The sequence below is a fragment of the Athene noctua genome, chromosome 36, assembly GCF_965140245.1.
Source record: "Athene noctua chromosome 36, bAthNoc1.hap1.1, whole genome shotgun sequence".
Lineage (NCBI taxonomy): Eukaryota > Metazoa > Chordata > Aves > Strigiformes > Strigidae > Athene > Athene noctua.
This window is the reverse complement of record NC_134072.1, coordinates 1,137,852-1,158,358: the sequence shown is the minus strand read 5'-3', so window position 1 is coordinate 1,158,358 and position 20,507 is coordinate 1,137,852. Positions and strand designations below refer to the sequence as shown.

The 20,507-nt window shown below is 62.9% G+C and overlaps 1 protein-coding gene across 1 annotated transcript in view; it reads right to left on the bottom strand.

Moving 5' to 3' along the window:
* The window catches only part of NEURL4 (neuralized E3 ubiquitin protein ligase 4), a gene marked incomplete at its 3' end in the record, with an annotated part of 28,172 nt that extends 7,671 nt beyond the window's left edge, over positions 1–20,501 (bottom strand). Inside the window, exons 1-12 of the mRNA XM_074930894.1 lie at positions 20,438–20,501; positions 17,564–17,675; positions 17,377–17,465; positions 15,835–15,907; positions 13,126–13,426; positions 11,732–11,913; positions 9,469–9,554; positions 9,209–9,371; positions 7,677–7,890; positions 4,169–4,245; positions 3,954–4,032; positions 1,865–2,034 (exon numbers count right to left, since the gene is read on the bottom strand). Coding sequence (XP_074786995.1) covers positions 1,865–2,034; positions 3,954–4,032; positions 4,169–4,245; positions 7,677–7,890; positions 9,209–9,371; positions 9,469–9,554; positions 11,732–11,913; positions 13,126–13,426; positions 15,835–15,907; positions 17,377–17,465; positions 17,564–17,675; positions 20,438–20,446 — 1,555 coding nt within the window. The remainder of the gene's footprint in view (positions 1–1,864; positions 2,035–3,953; positions 4,033–4,168; positions 4,246–7,676; positions 7,891–9,208; positions 9,372–9,468; positions 9,555–11,731; positions 11,914–13,125; positions 13,427–15,834; positions 15,908–17,376; positions 17,466–17,563; positions 17,676–20,437) is intronic.
* Between the last annotated feature and the right edge of the window lie 6 nt (positions 20,502–20,507).

Sequence of the window (20,507 nt, the reverse complement as noted above, 5' to 3'; positions counted from 1 at the left end):
GGGGTGTGGATACTGACCCTGGGGATGTGGCTACTGACCCCGGGGTGTGGCTACTGACCCTGGGGGTGTGGCTACTGACCCCGGGGTGTGGCTACTGACCCTGGGGGTGTGGCTACTGACCCCGGGGTGTGGCTACTGACCCCGGGGGTGTGGCTACTGACCCTGGGGGTGTGGATACTGACCCTGGGGGTGTGGCTACTGACCCCGGGGTGTGGCTACTGACCCTGGGGGTGTGGATACTGACCCTGGGGGTGTGGCTACTGACCCCGGGGTGTGGCTACTGACCCCGGGGGTGTGGCTACTGACCCTGGGGATGTGGCTACTGACCCTGGGGCTGTGGATACTGACCCTGGGGGTGTGGCTACTGACCCCGGGGTGTGGCTACTGACCCTGGGGATGTGGCTACTGACCCCGGGGTGTGGCTACTGACCCTGGGGGTGTGGCTACTGACCCCGGGGTGTGGCTACTGACCCCGGGGTGTGGCTACTGACCCTGGGGGTGTGGCTACTGACCCCGGGGGTGTGGATACTGACCCTGGGGATGTGGCTACTGACCCCGGGGTGTGGCTACTGACCCCGGGGGTGTGGATACTGACCCTGGGGATGTGGCTACTGACCCTGGGGGTGTGGATACTGACCCCGGGGGTGTGGCTACTGACCCCGGGGTGTGGCTACTGACCCCGGGGGTGTGGCTACTGACCCTGGGGATGTGGCTACTGACCCCGGGGTGTGGCTACTGACCCTGGGGATGTGGCTACTGACCCTGGGGGTGTGGCTACTGACCCCGGGGGTGTGGCTACTGACCCCGGGGTGTGGCTACTGACCCTGGGGATGTGGCTACTGACCCTGGGGGTGTGGCTACTGACCCCGGGGGTGTGGCTACTGACCCCGGGGTGTGGCTACCGACCCCATGTCCCCCAAGTGTCCCCCCACACCAACCCCATCGCCCCAGATCAGGACACCACAGCCCCCCCTCATCCCCCCCGTGTCCCCAAAGTGTCCCCAAAGTGTCCCCATATCCCCCCCATGTCCCCATGTCCCCACCATGTCCCCAAAGTGTCCCCCCCATGGCCCCGTGTCCCCCCGCACCAACCCCATCGCCCCCCCGTGTCCCCCCCGTGTCCCCAAATTGTCCCCGCCATGTCCCCAAATTGTCCCCAAAATGTCCCTGTGTCCCTCCCATGTCCCCAAAGTGTCCCCCCCATGTCCCCGTGTCCCCCCGTACCAACCCCATCGCCCCAAATCAGGACTCCACGTCCCCCCCTCATCCCCCCCGTGTCCCCAAATTGTCCCCAAAGTGTCCCCATGTCCCTCCCATGTCCCCATGTCCCCCCCATGTCCCCGTGTCCCCCCGTACCAACCCCATCGCCCCAAATCAGGACTCCACGTCCCCCCTCATCCCCCCCGTGTCCCCCCCGTGTCCCCAAATTGTCCCCAAAGTGTCCCCATGTCCCTCCCATGTCCCCAAAGTGTCCCCAAATTGTCCCCACGTCCCCGCCATGTCCCCAAAGTGTCCCCAAATTGTCCCCGTGTCCCCCCCATGTCCCCGTGTCCCCCCGTACCAACCCCATCGCCCCAAATCAGGACTCCGCGTCCCCCCTCATCCCCCCCGTGTCCCCCCCGTGTCCCCAAATTGTCCCCAAAGTGTCCCCATGTCCCTCCCATGTCCCCAAAGTGTCCCCAAATTGTCCCCATGTCCCCGCCATGTCCCCAAATTGTCCCCAAATTGTCCCCGTGTCCCCCCCATGTCCCCGTGTCCCCCCGTACCAACCCCATCGCCCCAAATCAGGACTCCGCGTCCCCCCCTCGTCCCCCCGGTGTGTCCCCGCCCCCCGCCGCGGTGTGTCCCCTGCGTGTCCCCTGACCGGCGGGCAGCCCCGAGCAGGCCACGCCCTGGTCGGTGCCGTTGATGAAGTAGCGCAGGTCGCCCCGCGCCGTCCTCATCATCCCGATGCGCGACCCCGTCCCCAGCGCGTCCAGGTCGCAGCCGTAGTTGTTGCGCATCGTGTTGCCGTCCTGCATGATGGCCGTGCCGCTGCGGGGGGGGGACACGGGGACACCGGGGGACACATGGGGACACCGGGGGACACCGGGGGACACATGGGGACATGGGGACACATGGGGACACACGGGGACACCAGGGGACACGGGGACACCAGAGGGACACCAGGGGACATGGGGAGACAAATGGGGACATGGGGACACAAGGGGGACACACGGGGACATGGGGACACACGGGGACACACGGGGACACGGGGACACCGGGGGACACCAGGGGACATGGGGAGACAAATGGGGACATGGGGACACAAGGGGGACACACGGGGACATGGGGACACACGGGGACACACAGGGACATGGGGACACATGGGGACACCGGGGGACACACAGGGGACACACGGGGGACATGGGGACACCGGGGGACACCAGGGGACATGGGGAGACAAATGGGGACATGGGGACACAAGGGGGACACACGGGGACATGGGGACACACGGGGACACCGGGGGACACCAGGGGACACACAGGGACATGGGGACACCAGAGGGACACCAGGGGACATGGGGAGACAAATGGGGACACAGGGACACAAGGGGGACACCAGGGGACATGGGGACACACAGGGACATGGGGACACCAGAAGGACACCAGGAGAACATGGGGACACAAGGGGGACACACAGGGACATGGGGACACACAGGGACACCAGGGGACACACGGGGACACACGGGGACATGGGGACACCAGAGGGACACCAGGGGACATGGGGAGACAAATGGGGACATGGGGACACAAGGGGGACACCAGGGGACATGGGGACACATGGGGGACACACAGGGACATGGGGACACACAGGGACACCAGGGGACACACGGGGGACACACGGGGACATGGGGACACATGGGGGACACACAGGGGACATGGGGACACACGGGGACACCGGGGGACACCAGGGGACACACGGGGACGCGAGGACACCATAGGGACACCGGGGGACATGGAGACACACAGGGGACACCAGGGGACACCGGGGGACACGAGGGGGACACACGGGGACACGAGGACACCAGAGGGACACCAGGGGACATGGGGACACACGGGGGACACAGAGACACGAGGGGGACACACGGGGACATGGGGACACAGGGGGGGACATGGAGGGACACATGGGGACAAATGGGGACACCGGGGGACATAGGGGGGAACAAAGGGGGACAAAGGGGGACACGTTGAGGTCTGAGGTGGCCCTTTGGGGACCGAGGTAGCCCCAAGGGGACAGAAGTGACCCCAGAGGACCCAGGTGGCCTTTTGGGGACCGAGGTGGCCCCAAGAGGACCGAGGTGGCCCCAAGGGGACAGAAGTGACCCCAGAGGCCCCAGGTGGCCTTTTGGGGACCGAGGTGGCCCCAAAGGGGACAGAAGTGACCCCAAGGGGACAGAAGTGACCCCAGAGGCCCCAGGTGGCCTTTTAGGGACTGAGGTAGCCCTTTGGGGACCGAGGTAGCCCTAAGGGCACAGAAGTGACCCCAGAGGCTCCAGGTGGCCTTTTGAGGACCGAGGTGGCCCCAGAGGGACCGAGGTAGCCCCTTGGGGTCCCAGCTAACCCCAGAGGCCCCAGGTGGCCTTTTGGGGACCAAGGTGGCCCCAAGAGGACCGAGGTGGCCCCAAGGGGACAGAAGTGACCCCAGAGGTCCCACGTGGCCCTTTGGGGACCAAGGTGGCCCCAGGGGCACCAAGGTGGCCCCTCAAGGGACCGAGGTAGCCCCAGAGGGACCGAGGTAGCCCCTTGGGGTCCCAGCTAACCCCAGAGGCCCCTGGTGGCCTTTTGAAGACCGAGGTGGCCCCAAAGGGGACAGAAGTGACCCCAAGGGGACAAAAGTGACCCCAGAGCCCCCAGGTGGCCCCTTAAGCCCCCAGGTAGCCCCCCAGGGCCCATCAGTAGCCCAGCCCTCACCTCAGCATCCAGGTGTCGTAGTCGATGTCCGTCATGGTGTTGGGGAACTCCAGGTCCTCGGGGCGGATGGCGGTGACACCTGCGGGGACACGGGGGGGGGCGGCGGGGGGTGACAAGGGACACGGGGGGGCAGGGATGGGTTTGGGGGACCCCCCCCCCTGCCCGTGTCCCCCCGATTTTGTGTGGGACCCCCCCCCCCGGGACCCCGACCTCACCCGCCTCGATGGAGCCGGACCAGCGATCCACCATCTTCTGGATGACGATCTCGAAGAGTTCCCCGTCCCGCAGAGCCCTGGGGGGGGGGGTAAAAATGGGGGGGGGGCACCCCAAAACGCGCAGGGGGACACCCCGAAATCGAGAGGGAGACGCACCCCGAAAAACGGGGGGGGGATATGGAAAAATCGGGGGGGGAAATGACCTGGAATTGAGGGGGGGGGGGGGGGGAATGTGGTGAAAATCGAGGGGAAGAGGCCGCGGAATCGAGGCAGGGGGGGGGGGAAGAGAGTCCCCCAAAATCTGGGGGGGACACCCCGAAATTTGGGGGGGGACACCCCGAAATCTGGAGGGAGACACTAAAATTTGGGGTCAGGATCAGATTTTGGGGGTTCAGGCTCAGATTTTGGGGTACAGGGTGAGGTTTTTGGAGTTCCCGATCAGTTTTTGGTGTTTAGGATCAGATTTTTGGGGTTCACCATCAGATTTTGGGGGTTCAGGGTCAGATTTTTTGGGTTCAGGGTGAGATTTTTGGGGTTCACGATCAGTTTCGGGGCCCAGGGCGGGTTTTGGGGTTCCGGCTCAGATTTTGGGGTTCCGGCTCAGATTTTTGGGGCCCAGGCTCAGATTTTGGGGTTCCCGATCAGATTTTGGGGTTCCGGCTTAGATTTTTGGGGCCCAGGCTCAGATTTTGGGGTTCCTGATCAATTTTTGGGGCCTAGGCTCAGATTTTGGGGCCCAGGGTGGGGTTTTGGGGTTCCCGATCAGATTTTGGGGTCCAGGCTCAGATTTTTGGGGCCCAGGCTGGGGTTTCGGGGTTCCCGATCAGATTTTGAGGTTCCAGGCTCAGATTTTGGAGCCCAGGCTGGGGTTTTGGGGTTCCTGATCAGATTTCGGGGTCCAGGCTCAGATTTTTGGGGCCCAGACTCAGATTTTGGGGTTCCCGATCAGATTTCGGGGTGCAGGCTCAGATTTTGGGGCCCAGGCTGGGGTTTTGGGGTTCCCGATCAGATTTTGGGGCCCAGGCTCAGATTTTGGGGTTCCCGATCAGATTTTGGGGTCCAGGCTCAGATTTTTGGGGCCCAGGCTGGGGTTTTGGGGTTCCCGATCAGATTTTGGGGTTCCAGCTCAGATTTTTGGGGCCCAGGCTCAGATTTTGGGGTTCCCGATCAGATTTTGGGGTTCCGGCTCAGATTTTGGGGCCCATGCTGGGGTTTCGGGGTTCCCGATCAGATTTTGGGGTCCAGGCTCAGATTTTTGGGGCCCAGGCTGGGGTTTTGGGGTTCCCGATCAGATTTTGAGGTTCCAGGCTCAGATTTTGGAGCCCAGGCTGGGGTTTTGGGGTTCCTGATCAGATTTCAGGGTCCAGGCTCAGATTTTGGGGCCCAGGCTGGGGTTTTGGGGTTCCCGATCATATTTCGGGGTCCAGGCTCATATTTTGGGGCCCAGGCTCAGATTTTGGGGTTCCCGATCAGATTTCGGGGCCTAGGCTCAGATTTTGGGGCCCAGGCTCAGATTTTGGGGTTCCGGCTCAGATTTTGGGGCCCAGGCTCAGATTTTGGGGTTCCAGCTCAGATTTTTGGGGCCCAGGCTGGGGTTTTGGGGTTCCCGATCAGATTTTGGGGCCCAGGCTCAGATTTTGGGGCCCAGGCTCAGATTTTTGGGGCCCAGGCTGGGGTTTCAGGGTTCCCGATCAGATTTCGGGGTCCAGGCTCAGATTTTGGGGCCCAGGCTGGGGTTTCGGGGTTCCCGATCAGATTTTGGGGCCCAGGCTCAGATTTTGGGGTTCCCGATCAGATTTTGGGGCCTAGGCTCAGATTTTGGGGCCCAGGCTGGGGTTTCAGGGTTCCCGATCAGATTTCAGGGTCCAGGCTCAGATTTTGGGGCCTAGGCTCAGATTTTGGGGCCCAGGCTCAGATTTTGGGGTCCAGGCTCAGATTTCTGGGGCCCAGGCTGGGGTTTTGGGGTTCCCGATCAGATTTCGGGGTCCAGGCTCAGATTTTTGGGGCCCAGGCTGGGGTTTTGGGGTTCCCGATCAGATTTTGGGGTTCCAGCTCAGATTTTTGGGGCCCAGGCTCAGATTTTGGGGTACAGGGTCAGATTTTGGGGGTTCAGGGTGAGGTTTTTGGAGTTCCCGATCAGTTTTTGGTGTTTAGGATCAGATTTTTGGGGTTCACCATCAGATTTTGGGGGTTCAGGGTCAGATTTTTTGGGTTCAGGGTGAGATTTTTGGGGTTCACGATCAGTTTCGGGGTCCAGGCTCAGATTTTCGGGGCCCAGGCTGGGGTTTCGGGGTTCCCGATCAGATTTTGGGGTCCAGGCTCATATTTTGGGGCCCAGGCTCAGATTTTGGGGTTCCCGATCAGATTTCGGGGCCTAAGCTCAGATTTTGGGGCCCAGGCTCAGATTTTGGGGTTCCGGCTCAGATTTTGGGGCCCAGGCTCATATTTTGGGGCCCAGGCTCAGATTTTGGGGCCCAGGCTGGGGTTTCGGGGTTCCCGATCAGATTTTGGGGCCCAGGCTCAGATTTTGGGGTTCCCGATCAGATTTCGGGGTCCAGGCTCAGATTTTTGGGGCCCAGGCTCAGATTTTGGGGCCCAGGCTCAGATTTTGGGGTTCCCGATCAGATTTCGGGGCCTAGGCTCAGATTTTGGGGCCCAGGCTCAGATTTTTGGGGCCCAGGCTGGGGTTTTGGGGTTCCCGATCAGATTTCGGGGTCCAGGCTCAGATTTTTGGGGCCCAGGCTGGGGTTTCGGGGTTCCCGATCAGATTTCGGGGTCCAGGCTCAGATTTTTGGGGCCCAGGCTCAGATTTTGGGGCCCAGGCTGGGGTTTCGGGGTTCCCGATCAGATTTTGGGGTCCAGGCTCAGATTTCGGGGTTCCCGATCAGATTTTGGGGCCCAGGCTCAGATTTTGGGGCCCAGGCTCAGATTTTGGGGTCCAGGCTCAGATTTTTGGGGCCCAGGCTGGGGTTTCGGGGTTCCCGATCAGATTTCGGGGTTCCGGCTCAGTTTCGGGGCCCAGGGCGGGTTTTGGGGTTCCGGCTCAGATTTTGGCGTTCCGGCTCAGATTTTTGGGGTCCAGGCTCAGATTTTTGGGGCCCAGGCTGGGGTTTCGGGGTTCCCGATCACATTTTGGGGTTCCAGCTCAGATTTTTGGGGCCCAGGCCGGGGTTTCGGGGTTCCCGATCACATTTTTGGGGCCCAGGCCGGGGTTTCGGGGTTCCCGATCACATTTTGGGGTCCAGGCTCAGATTTTGGGGTCCAGGCTCAGATTTTTGGGGCCCAGGCTGGGGTTTCGGGGTTCCCGATCAGATTTCGGGGTTCCGGCTCAGTTTCGGGGCCCAGGGCGGGTTTTGGGGTTCCGGCTCAGATTTTGGGGTTCCGGCTCAGATTTTTGGGGTCCAGGCTCAGATTTTTGGGGCCCAGGCTGGGGTTTCGGGGTTCCCGATCACATTTTGGGGTTCCAGCTCAGATTTTGGGGCCCAGGCTGGGGTTTCGGGGCGCTGACCGGTTGGAGATGACGATGGCGTCGTTGAACTCGGCGCGGCAGTTCTGGCGCAGCGCCGTGCGCCCGCCGTTGGTGATCAGCGCGTTGGTGCCGTGCAGCCGGTGGAACCGCAGCTCCCCGGGGGCCCCCCCGCACCCCCCCGCACCCAGGGGACTTTCGGGGGACCCCGGCGTGTCCCCCTCGGAGATGTCACCTCCCCCCCCCGGTGGCACCTCTGTGGGGATAAAGCGGGGGACGCGTCACGTGGGGGGCGGCATCCCGCCATCGGATGGGACCCCACGGGGGGGGGGGGACACACGAAATGTCACCCTGGGGGTCCCAATTGCCCCCCCGATGTCCCCAAATTCCCCCCAATGTCCCCAAGGTCCCCAAACCCCACCCTGATGTCCCCAAACCCCACCCCGATGTCCCGAAACCCCACCCTGATGTCCCCAATGTCCCCAAACCCCAACCTGATGTCCCCAAACCCCCACCGCAATGTCCCCAAGGTCCCCAAACCCCACCCTGATGTCCCCAAACCCCACCCCGATGTCCCCAAACCCCACCCCGATGTCCCCAAACCCCACCCCGATGTCCCGAAACCCCACCCTGATGTCCCCAAACCCCAACCCCAATGTCCCCAAGGTCCCCAAACCCCACCCCGATGTCCCCAAACCCCAACCTGATGTCCCCAAACCCCACCCCAATGTCCCCAATGTCCCCAAACCCCACCCTGATGTCCCCAAGCCCCCACCCCAATGTCCCCAATGTCCCCAAACCCCACCCCGATGTCCCCAAACCCCACCCCGATGTCCCGAAACCCCACCCTGATGTCCCCAAACCCCAACCCCAATGTCCCCAAGGTCCCCAAACCCCACCCCGATGTCCCCAAACCCCAACCTGATGTCCCCAAACCCCACCCCAATGTCCCCAATGTCCCCAAACCCCACCCCGATGTCCCCAAACCCCAACCTGATGTCCCCAAACCCCAACCCCAATGTCCCCAATGTCCCCAAACCCCACCCTTATGTCCCCAAACCCCACCCTGATGTCCCCAAGGTCCCCAAACCTCACCCCAATGTCCCCAAACCCCACCCCGATGTCCCTGATGTCCCCAAACCCCACCCCGATGTCCCCAAACCCCCACCCTGATGTCCCCAACGTCCCCAAACCCCACCCCGATGTCCCCAAACCCCCACCCCGATGTCCCCAACGTCCCCAAACCCCACCCCGATGTCCCCAAACCCCCACCCCGATGTCCCCAACGTCCCCAAACCCCACCCCGATGTCCCCAAACCCCCACCCCGATGTCCCCAACGTCCCCAAACCCCACCCCGATGTCCCCAAACCCCCACCCCGATGTCCCCAACGTCCCCAAACCCCACCCCGATGTCCCCAAACCCCCACCCCGATGTCCCAAACGTCCCCAAACCCCACCCCGATGTCCCCAAACCCCACCCCGATGTCCCCAAACCCCCACCCCGATGTCCCCAACGTCCCCAAACCCCCACCCCGCCGTCCCCGCCATGCCAGCGCCGTCCCCGCGCCCTCACCGCCGTCCTCCACGATGGTGGCCTGGGCGGCCTGGCCGTAGAGGTCCACCACGGCGTAGACGTTGGGGGGCACGTTCCAGGCGGCGGGTCCCTGCGCCGCCCCGTTGACGAAGAAGTGGAGCGTCCCGTCGTCCCTTCGCACCACCCCCACCGTGTCCCCTGCCTGTCGGGGACGCCGTTGTCACCCAGAGAGGATCGGGCAGGGGTGACCCTGTCACCCGTGGGGTGGCGCCCCCCCCCGCCCCGGCCACAGGTCACACCTTGAGGCGGTCGAGGTTGTGGCCGTACTCGTCGAGGACCGTGGTGCCGTTGTGCATCACGCCGTTGCCCGTCATCATCCAGGTGCCTGCGGGGACGGGGGAGAAGGGGTTGGGGACACGTTGGGGACACCCTGGGGTGGCTGGGGACACCCTGAGGTGACTCGAGATGTCCTGGGGACACCCTGGGATGGCTGGGGACACCCTGAGGTGGCTCGAGATGCCCTGGGGACACCCTGGGGTGGCTGGGGACACCCTGAGGTGACTCGAGATGTCCTGGGGACACTCTGGGGTGGCTTGGGACACGTTGGGGACACCCTGGGGTGGCTGGGGACACCCTGAGGTGGCTCGAGATGTCCTGGGGACACCCTGGGGTGGCTGGGGACACCCTGAGGTGGCTCGAGATGTCCTGGGGACACCCTGGGGTGGCTGGGGACACCCTGGGGTGGCTCGAGATGTCCTGGGGACACCCTGGGGTGGCTGGGGACACTCTGGGGTGGCTGGGGACACGTTGGGGACACCCTGGGGTGGCTCGAGATGCCCTGGGGACACCCTGGGGTGGCTGGGGACACCCTGAGGTGGCTCGAGATGTCCTGGGGACACCCTGGGATGGCTGGGGACACCCTGAGGTGACTCGAGATGTCCTGGGGACACCCTGGGGTGGCTGGGGACACTCTGGGGTGGCTTGGGACACGTTGGGGACACCCTGGGGTGGCTCGAGATGCCCTGGGGACACCCTGGGGTGGCTGGGGACACCCTGAGGTGGCTCGAGATGTCCTGGGGACACCCTGGGGTGGCTTGGGACACGTTGGGGACACCCTGGGGTGGCTCGAGATGCCCTGGGGACACCCTGGGGTGGCTGGGGACACCCTGAGGTGACTCGAGATGTCCTGGGGACACCCTGGTGTGGCTTGAGATGTCCTGGGGACACCCTGGGATGGCTGGGGACACCCTGAGGTGACTTGAGATGTCCTGGGGACACCCTGGGGTGGCTGGGGACACTCTGGGGTGGCTTGGGACACGTTGGGGACACCCTGGGGTGGCTCGAGATGCCCTGGGGACACCCTCGGGTGGCTGGGGACACCCTGAGGTGGCTCGAGATGTCCTGGGGACACCCTGGGGTGGCTTGGGACACGTTGGGGACACCCTGGGGTGGCTGGGGACACTCTGGGGACACCCTGGGGTGGCTGGGGACACCCTGGGGTGACTCGAGATGTCCTGGGGACACCCTGGGGTGGCTTGGGACACTCTGGGGACACCCTGGGGTGGCTTGAGATGCCCTGGGGACGTTCTGGAGTGGGTGGGGACACCCTGAGGTGGCTCCAGATGTCCTGGGGACACCCTGGGGTGGCTTGGAACACGTCGGGGACACCCTGGGGTGGCTCAGGATGCCCTGGGGACATTCTGGAGTGGCTGGGGACACCCTGGGGGCACCCTGGAGTGGGTGAGGACACCCTGAGGTGGCTCAAGATGTCCTGAGGACACCCTGGTGTGGCTTGAGATGTCCTGGGGACACCCTGGGGTGGCTGGGGACACTCTGGGGACATTGGGGACCCCCCCAGCACCAGCTAGTCATGGTGAAGGGCAACCGGGGGCAAGCAGAATTGTGGGTGGTGGCCCCAAGGGGACGTTGGGGACCCCATGGAGACGTTGGCCAATCCGTGTTGGTTTTGGGGACCCCGTGGGGACATCGGGGACCCCCAGAAATGTTGGGGACCCCGTGGGGACATTGGGGACCCCCCCGAGCACCAACTAGTCATGGTGAAGGGCAACCAGGGGCAAGCAGAATTGTGGGTGGTGGCCCCAAGGGGACGTTGGGGACACACCGGAGATGTTGGCCAATCCGTGTTGGTTTTGGGGACCCCATGGGGACATCGGGGACCCCCAGAGATGTTGGGGACCCCGTGGGGACATTGGGGACCCCCCCGAGCACCAACTAGTCATGGTGAAGGGCAACCGGGGGCAAGCAGAATTGTGGGTGGTGACCCCAAGGGGACGTTGGGGGCCCCATGGAGACGTTGGCCAATCCGTGTTGGTTTTGGGGACCCCCTCGAGACCCCATAAAGATATTGGGGACCCCAAAAAATGTTGGGGACCCCCCCGACCACCAACTAGTCATGGTGAAGGGCAACCGGGGGCAAGCAGAATTGTGGGTGGTGGCCCCAAGGGGACGTTGGGGACCCCCCGGAGACGTTGGCCAATCCGTGTTGGTTTTGGGGACCCCGTGGGGACATCGGGGACCCCCCCGGGGGTTTCGGGGTCCCACCTGAGCGCAGGTTGGTCATGGTGGAGGGCAGTTGGAGGTAGGCGGGGTTGTGGGTGGTGACCCCGATCTCGATGGACCCCGCCCACTTGTCCACCATCTTGTCGATGCGGACCTGGAAGAGCTCGTTGTCGCGCAGCGCCCGGGCGCTCAGCACCACCCCGTGGTTGAAGTCGTCGGTGGCACTGGGGGGGGGACACGGGGCGGGGGGGGGGGGGGACACAGGGGACACACACACAGGTGGGGACAAAGGTGTCACCCCCCCTGCTCCGGGGGATGAGGGGCGGGGTTGTCACCTCTGTGGGGACAGCGAGGGGTGGGGATACCAGGGCTACGGGGACACGCCCAAGGGATGAGGGGCGGGGCTGGCGCCGGGGTGGGGACACCAGGGGGGTGGGGACACCCCCGGGAGATGAGGGGCGGGGCCGTCACCTCTGTGGGGACACCAAGGGGTGGGGACACCAAGGACACGAGGACACGCCCAGGGGATGAAGGGCGGGGCCGTCACCTCTGTGGGGACACCAGGGGGTGGGGACACCAAGGGGTGGGGACACCGGAGACACAGGGACACGCCCAGGGGATGAGGGGCGGGGCCATCACCTCCTTGGGGACACCAGGGGTGGGGACACCAAGGGGTGGGGACACCGGGGACACGGGGACACGCCCAAAGGATGAGGGGCGGGGCCGTCACCTCCGTGGGGACACCAGGGGGTGGGGACACCAGGGACACGGGGACACGCCCAGGGGATGAGGGGCGGGGCCGTCACCTCTGTGGGGACACCAGGGGGTGGGGACACCAAGGGGTGGGGACACCGGAGACACAGGGACACGCCCAGGGGATGAGGGGCGGGGCCATCACCTCCTTGGGGACACCAGGGGTGGGGACACCAAGGGGTGGGGACACCGGGGACACGGGGACACGCCCAGGGGATGAGGGGCGGGGCCATCACCTCCATGGGGACACCAGGGGTGGGGACACCAAGGGGTGGGGACACCAGGGACACGGGGACACGCCCAGGGGATGAGGGGCGGGGCCGTCACCTCCGTGGAGACACCAAGGGGTGGGGACACCAAGGGGTGGGGACACCGCGGACACAGGGACACGCCCAAGGAACGAGGGGCGGGGCCATCACCACCACGGTGACACCAGGGACATCAAGGATGGGGACACGGGGTCACCCCCGGGGGACAAGGGGCGGGACCATCACCTCATCAGGGACACGCCCCCCTCCCATCCCCACAGGCCCCTCAGTGTCACCCCCCCAACACCCCTACGGACCCCCCAGGCTCCCTCCCATACCCCCACAGCCCCCCTCCCCCCGGGTACCCCCACGTGTCCCGTCCCCCCCCCCCGTGTCCCCCCCCTCCCCGTGTCCCCCCCCCGCCTTGTCACTCACTGGGGCCTCAGCGCCGTCCTGCCCTCGTTGACCACCGCCGCCTTCTGCCCGCAGTTGGGGTGAAAGAGAAGCCGGGGGGGCGGGGGGGGCCCCGCGGGGGGTCCGTTGGGGGGCTGAGGGGGTTGGGGGGGCGCGGGGGGGGGTCGCCGTCCCCCCTCGGGTGACAGGGCCCGCAGGATGGCGTTGTTGCGGCGCAGGCGGTCGCTGTGGTTGTGGTTGTGGACGATGGTGACCTTGACCGCCATGCCGTAGAGATCCACCACCCCGTAGACCACCAGCGGCGTCAACGTCGTCGCCACCCCTGGGGCGGGGCGGGGGGGACACACACACACACGGGGACATGTCACCAACGGGGTGGGGAGTGGGGACACCGGGGAGCCCCAAGGTCATGGGGTGTCAACGTGGAGATGCCCCAATGGATGGGGATGTCCCCAAGAGTCACTTTGGGATCCCCGTGTCCTCTCAAGGTCATGGGGTGTCAACGTTGGGGACACTCTAGGGATGGGGACGTCCCCAAGGGCCACTTTGGGGTCACCATGAGCCACCAAGGTCACGGGGCGTCAACACTGGGGACACTCTAGGCATGGGGACATCCCCAAGGGCCATCTTGGGGTCTCTGTGTCCCCACAAGGTCATGGGGTGTCAATGCTGGGGACACTCTAGGGATGGGGACGTCCCCAAGAGTCACTTTGGGGTCACCATGAGCCACCAAGGTCATGAGGTGTCAACGTTGGGGACACTCTAGGGATGGGGACATCCCCAAGGGCCACTTTGGGGTCACCATGAGCCACCAAGGTCATGGGGTGTCAACGTTGGGGACACTCTAGGGATGGGGATGTCCCCAAGAGTCACTTTGGGGTCACCATGAGCCATCAAGGTCATCAGGTGTCAACGTTGGGGACACTCTAGGGATGGGGACATCCCCAAGGGCCACTTTGGGGTCACCATGAGCCACCAAGGTCACGGGGTGTCAACGTTGGGGACACTCTAGGGATGGGGACGTCCCCAAGAGTCACTTTGGGGTCACCATGAGCCACCAAGGTCATGGGGTGTCAACATGGAGATGCCCCAATGGATGGGGACGTCCCCAAGGGCCACTTTGGGGTCCCCGTGTCCTCTCAAGGTCATGGGGTGTCAACGTTGGGGACACTCTAGGGATGTCCCCGAAAATCCCCCCAAGACACTCCCGTAGTCCCCCAAAAAGGCCCCAAAACGCCCCCATAGTCCCCCAAAGCGCCCCAAAATCCCCCAAAGCGCCCCAAAACACCCAAAGCGCCCAAAATCCCCCCAAATGCCCCAAAATCCCCCAAAACCCCCCAAAACGCCCCAAAATCCCCAAAAATGCCCCAAAACACCCCAAACCCCCCAAAATCCCCCAAAGTGTCCCCAAAACCACCCCAAAACGCCCCAAAATCCCCCAAAACTCCCCAAAATCCCCCCCAAAACACTCCCATAGTCCCCCCAAAAGGCCCCAAAAGGCCCCAAAATATCCCAAAATCCCCCGAAAGGCCCCAAAACACCCCAAAACGCCCCAAAATCCCCAAAACGCCCCAAAATGCCCCAAAACACCCCAAACCCCCCAAAATCCCCCAAAGTACCCCCAAAACCACCCCAAAACGCCCCAAAATCCCCCAAAATGCCCCAAAATCCCCCAAAGCGCCCCAAAATCCCCCAAAGCGCCCCCAAAGCGCCCCAAAATCCCCCAAAGCGCCCCAAAAGGCCCCAAAGTGCCCCAAAAGGCCCCAAAATCCCCCAAAATGCCCCAAAATCCCCCAAAGCGCCCCAAAAGGCCCCAAAATCCCCCAAAATGCCCCAAAACGCCCCAAAACGCCCCAAAAATGCCCCAAAACACCCCAAACCCCCCAAAATCCCCCAAAGGGCCCCCAAAACCACCCCAAAACCACCCCAAAATCCCCCAAAATGCCCCAAAATCCCCCAAAGTGCCCCAAAAGGCCCCAAAGCGCCCCAAAACGCCCCAAAAGGCCCCAAAATGCCCCAAAACGCCCCAAAATCCCCCAAAACGCCCCAAAACCCCCCAAAGCGCCCCAAAACCCCCCAAAAGGCCCCAAAACCCCCAAAATGCCCCAAAACGCCCCAAAGCGCCCCAAAGCGCCCCAAAATCCCCCAAAATGCCCCAAAACACCCCAAAATCCCCCAAAATCCCCCAAAACACCCCAAAACACCCCAAAATCCCCCAAAACGCCCCAAAATCCCCCAAAGCGCCCCAAAATCCCCCAAAGCGCCCCAAAACGCCCCAAAAGGCCCCAAAATCCCCCAAAACACCCCAAAATCCCCCAAAGTACCCCAAAATCCCCCAAAACGCCCCAAAATCCCCCAAAATGCCCCAAAACGCCCCAAAAGGCCCCAAAATCCCCCAAAGCGCCCCAAAACGCCCCAAAAGGCCCCAAAAGGCCCCAAAATCCCCCAAAGTGCCCCAAAACGCCCCAAAAGGCCCCAAAATCCCCCAAAACACCCCAAAATCCCCCAAAGTACCCCAAAATCCCCCAAAACGCCCCAAAATCCCCCAAAATGCCCCAAAACGCCCCAAAAGGCCCCAAAATCCCCCAAAGCGCCCCAAAACGCCCCAAAAGGCCCCAAAATCCCCCAAAGTGCCCCAAAACACCCCAAAACGCCCCAAAACGCCCCAAAACGCCCCAAAACGCCCCAAAATGCCCCAAAACGCCCCAAAGCGCCCCAAAGCGCCCCCACCTTGGTCGACGCCGTTGATGTAGAAGTGCAGCGCGTTGTTGGCTTTCCGCGTCAGGCCGATGTGGTCCCCTTCCTGCGGGGGGGGGACACACACAGGACGGGTGACAACGGGCCACCCCCCCCCCAAACCCGGGGGGGACCCCAAAAAGAGTTAGGGGGGGGGGCAGGAAGGGGGTGACACCCCCATGACCCCCCCAAAACAAGACTTGGGGGGACACACGACACGGGGAAAGGCCAAATGGGGAATTGGGCCTCTCTTTAATTTTTGGGGGGGGCCCCCCAAAATGATTTTTTTTGGGGGGGTAACGGAGGGGTTTTGGGGTTCCCCGGGAAAAAAATTTGGGGGGGGGGGGGGATTCTTCAAATTTTTGAGGGAACCTGCAGAAATTTTGGGGGGGTCACGGAGTTGGGGGGGGGGGGGGGGGGGGCGGGCGGGGTGGAGGTTGGATGTCCGGGGGGGGGGGGATTAAAAAAATGGGGAATTTCACCAATTTTGAGGCGTCCCAGGGGGTCTGGGGATATTTTTGGGGTTCCTGGGGGAGGGATTTGGGGGTCCCCAAAATTTTGGGGGGCCCCAAGGCAGCAAAAAAATGACAAATATTTCCCAATTTTGGATATTCTGAGAGTTTGGGGGGGTGGGCGGCATTTCCCCGATTTTGAGGGGACCCAGGGGGGGTTTGGGGGGGTCCGGGGATAATTTGGGGTTCCTGGGGGAGGAATTTGGGGGTCCCCAAAATTTTGGGGGGGCCCCGGGGGAGTTTTGGGGGCCCCAAGGCCAAAAAAAAATGACAAATATTTCCCAATTTTGGATATTCTGAGAGTTTGGGGGGTAGGGGGGTATTTCCTTGATTTTGAGGGGGCCCAGGGGGGGTTTGGGGGGGTCCGGGGATATTTTGGGGTTCCGGGGAAGGGGATTTGGGGGTCCCCCCGAATTTTGGGGGGCCCCGGGGGAGTTTTGGGGGCCCCAAGGCCGAAAAAAAATGACAAATATTTCCCAATTTTGGATATTCTGAGAGTTTGGGGGGTAGGGGGGTATTTCCTTGATTTTGAGGGGACCCAGGGGGGGTTTGGGGGGGGTCCGGGGATATTTTGGGGTTCCTGGGGGAGGAATTTGGGGGTCCCCAAAATTTTGGGGGGCCCCGGGGGAGTTTTGGGGGCCCCAAGGCCGAAAAAAAATGACAAATATTTCCCAATTTTGGATATTCTGAGAATTTGGGGGGTGGGCGGCATTTCCCCCGATTTTGAGGGGACCCAGGGGGGGTTTGGGGGGGTCCGGGGATATTTTGGGGTTCCTGGGGGAGGAATTTGGGGGTCCCCAAAATTTTGGGGGGCCCCGGGGGAGTTTTGGGGGTCCCAGGGGAGGAAAAATTTGGCAAATATTTCCCAATTTTGGATATTCTGAGAGTTTGGGGGGTAGGGGGGTATTTCCCCGATTTTCAGGGGGCCCAGGGGGGGGTTGGGGGGGGTCCGGGGATATTTTGGGGTTCCGGGGAGAGGGATTTGGGGGTCCCCCCGAATTTTGGGGGGCCCCGGGGGGGTCACCTGCAGCTCGTCGAGGCTGAACTCGCAGTACTCGCGCCGCGTGCCTTTGCCGTTGGTCAGGATCCCGCAGCCGCTCATCATGATCGTCCCTAAAAAAAAAAAAAAGCCGGGGGGGGGGGCTATAAATTTTTTTGGGGGGGTCCTGAGATTTTGGGGGACCCCCCCTGAGGGATTTTGGGGGGCTCACCGGAGCGTAGGTTGGTCATGGTGGCGGGGTACTCCAGGCTGTTGGGGTTATGGGCTGTCACCCCGATTTCGATGGACCCCGACCATTTGTCCACCAGCTTATCGATACGGATCTGGGAGGGGGGGGGCCACAAAAAAATGGGGGGGTCAGGGGGGACCCCAAAACCCTCACGGGAGATTTAAACCCACAAACTGCCCCCCCGAACCCCCAAAAATCACCCCGGACCCCCCAATTCCACCCCCCCCGGTGTCTAAATCCATACGCTGGGTGCCTCAAATCCCCCCTCAAGATCTTAACCCCCCCCCGAACCCCAAAACCCCCCCCCGAACCCCAAAACCCCCCCAGGGTGCCCCCCCCCGCACCCCCAAATTCCAAATTGTTCCCCCCCAGGGACCCCCAAAAATCCCAAAGCCCCCATGAACCCCAAAATGGCTCCCGCAGCCCCCCCCCCCCCCCCAAATCCACCCCCTGAACCCCAATTCCCCCAGGACCCCCCCAGGTCCCTCAGGACCCCCCCAAATCCTCCCCAAGACACCCCCAAATCTTCCAACCCCCCCCAAAACCCCCCCAACACCCCCAAATTGTTCCCAGGGACCCCCCAAATCCCTCCAGGACCCCCCCGATGCCCCAAAGAACCCCCGTAACGTCCCCCAAAACGCCCCCAGGGTGCCCCAAAATCCCCCCAAAACGCCCCAAAATCCCCCCAAGACACCCCAAAATTGTCTCAGATCCCCCCAAAATGCCCCCAGGACACCCCCAAATGCCCCCGGACACCCCCAAATCCCCCAAGACCCCCCCGATGCCCCAAAGAACCCCCGTAACGTCCCCAAAATGCCTCAAAATCCCCCCAAAACGCCCAAAATTGTCTCAGATCCCCCAAAATGCCCCCAGGACACCCCCAAATGCCCCCAGGACACCCCCAAATGCCCCCGGACACCCCCAAATCCCCCCAAGACCCCCCCGATGCCCCAAAGAACCCCCGTAACGTCCCCCAAAGCGCCCCAAAATCCCCCCAAAATGCCCCAAAATCCCCCCAAAACGCCCCAAAATCCCCCCAAAATGCCCCAAAATCCCCCCAAAATGCCCCAAAATCCCCCCAGGACGCCCAAAAATTGTCTCAGATCCCCCCAAAATGCCCCCAAGACACCCCCAAATGCCCCCAAGACCCCCCCGATGCCCCAAAGAACCCCCGTAACGTCCCCCAAAACGTCCCAAAATGCCCCCAGGGTGCCCCAAAATCCCCCCAAAACGCCCCAAAATCCCCCAAGACACCCCAAAATCCCCCCAAGCTGCCCCCAAATCCCCCAGGACGCCCCAAAATTGTCTGAGATCCCCCCCAAATCCCCCCAGGACACCCCAAAATCCCCCCACCCACCCCCCCGATGCCCCAAAGAACCCCCCTAACATCCCCAAAACGCCCCAAAATGCCCCCAAATCCCCCCAAAATGCACCAAAATCCCCCCAAAACGCCCCAAAATTGTCTCAGATCCCCCCAAAATGCCCCCAGGACACCCCCAAATGCCCCAGGACACCCCCAAATTCCCCCAAGACCCCCCCGATGCCCCAAAGAACCCCCGTAACGTCCCCCAAAACGTCCCAAAATGCCCCCAGGGTGCCCCAAAATCCCCCCAAAACGCCCCAAAATCCCCCCAAAACGCCCCAAAATCCCCCCAAGACACCCCAAAATTGTCTCAGATCCCCCCAAAATGCCCCCAGGACACCCCCAAATGCCCCCGGACACCCCCAAATCCCCCCAAGACCCCCCCGATGCCCCAAAGAACCCCCGTAACGTCCCCCAAAATGCCTCATAATCCCCCCAAAACGCCCCAAAATTGTCTCAGATCCCCCCAAAATGCCCCCAGGACACCCCCAAATGCCCCCGGACACCCCCAAATCCCCCCAAGACCCCCCCGATGCCCCAAAGAACCCCCGTAACGTCCCCCAAAACGCCCCAAAATGCCCCCAGGGTGCCCCAAAATCCCCCCAAAACGCCCCAAAATCCCCCCAAAACGCCTCAAAATCCCCCCAAAACGCCCCAAAATTGTCTCAGATCCCCCCAAAATGCCCCCAGGACACCCCCAAATGCCCCCAGACACCCCCAAATCCCCCCAAGACCCCCCCGATGCCCCAAAGAACCCCCGTAACGTCCCCCAAAGCGCCCCAAAATCCCCCCAAAATGCCCCAAAATCCCCCCAAAACGCCCCAAAATCCCCCCAAAATGCCCCAAAATCCCCCCAAAATGCCCCAAAATCCCCCAGGACGCCCAAAAATTGTCTCAGATCCCCCCAAAATGCCCCCAAGACACCCCCAAATGCCCCCAAGACCCCCCCGATGCCCCAAAGAACCCCCGTAACGTCCCCCAAAACGTCCCAAAATGCCCCCAGGGTGCCCCAAAATCCCCCCAAAACGCCCCAAAATCCCCCCAAGACACCCCAAAATCCCCCCAAGCTGCCCCCAAATCCCCCCAGGACGCCCCAAAATTGTCTGAGATCCCCCCCAAATCCCCCCAGGACACCCCAAAATCCCCCCACCCACCCCCCCGATGCCCCAAAGAACCCCCCTAACATCCCCAAAACGCCCCAAAATGCCCCCAAATCCCCCCAAAATGCACCAAAATCCCCCCAAAACGCCCCAAAATTGTCTCAGATCCCCCCAAAATGCCCCCAGGACACCCCCAAATGCCCCAGGACACCCCCAAATTCCCCCAAGACCCCCCCGATGCCCCAAAGAACCCCCGTAACGTCCCCCAAAACGTCCCAAAATGCCCCCAGGGTGCCCCAAAATCCCCCCAAAATGCCCCAAAATCCCCCCAAGACACCCCAAAATCCCCCCAAGACACCCCAAAACGCCCCCCCCCGGGCCCCCCCGGGTCACCTCGAACATCTCGCCGTCGCGCAGGGGCCGGTTGGTGAGGACGACGCCGTTGTTGAACTCGTCGAGGGGC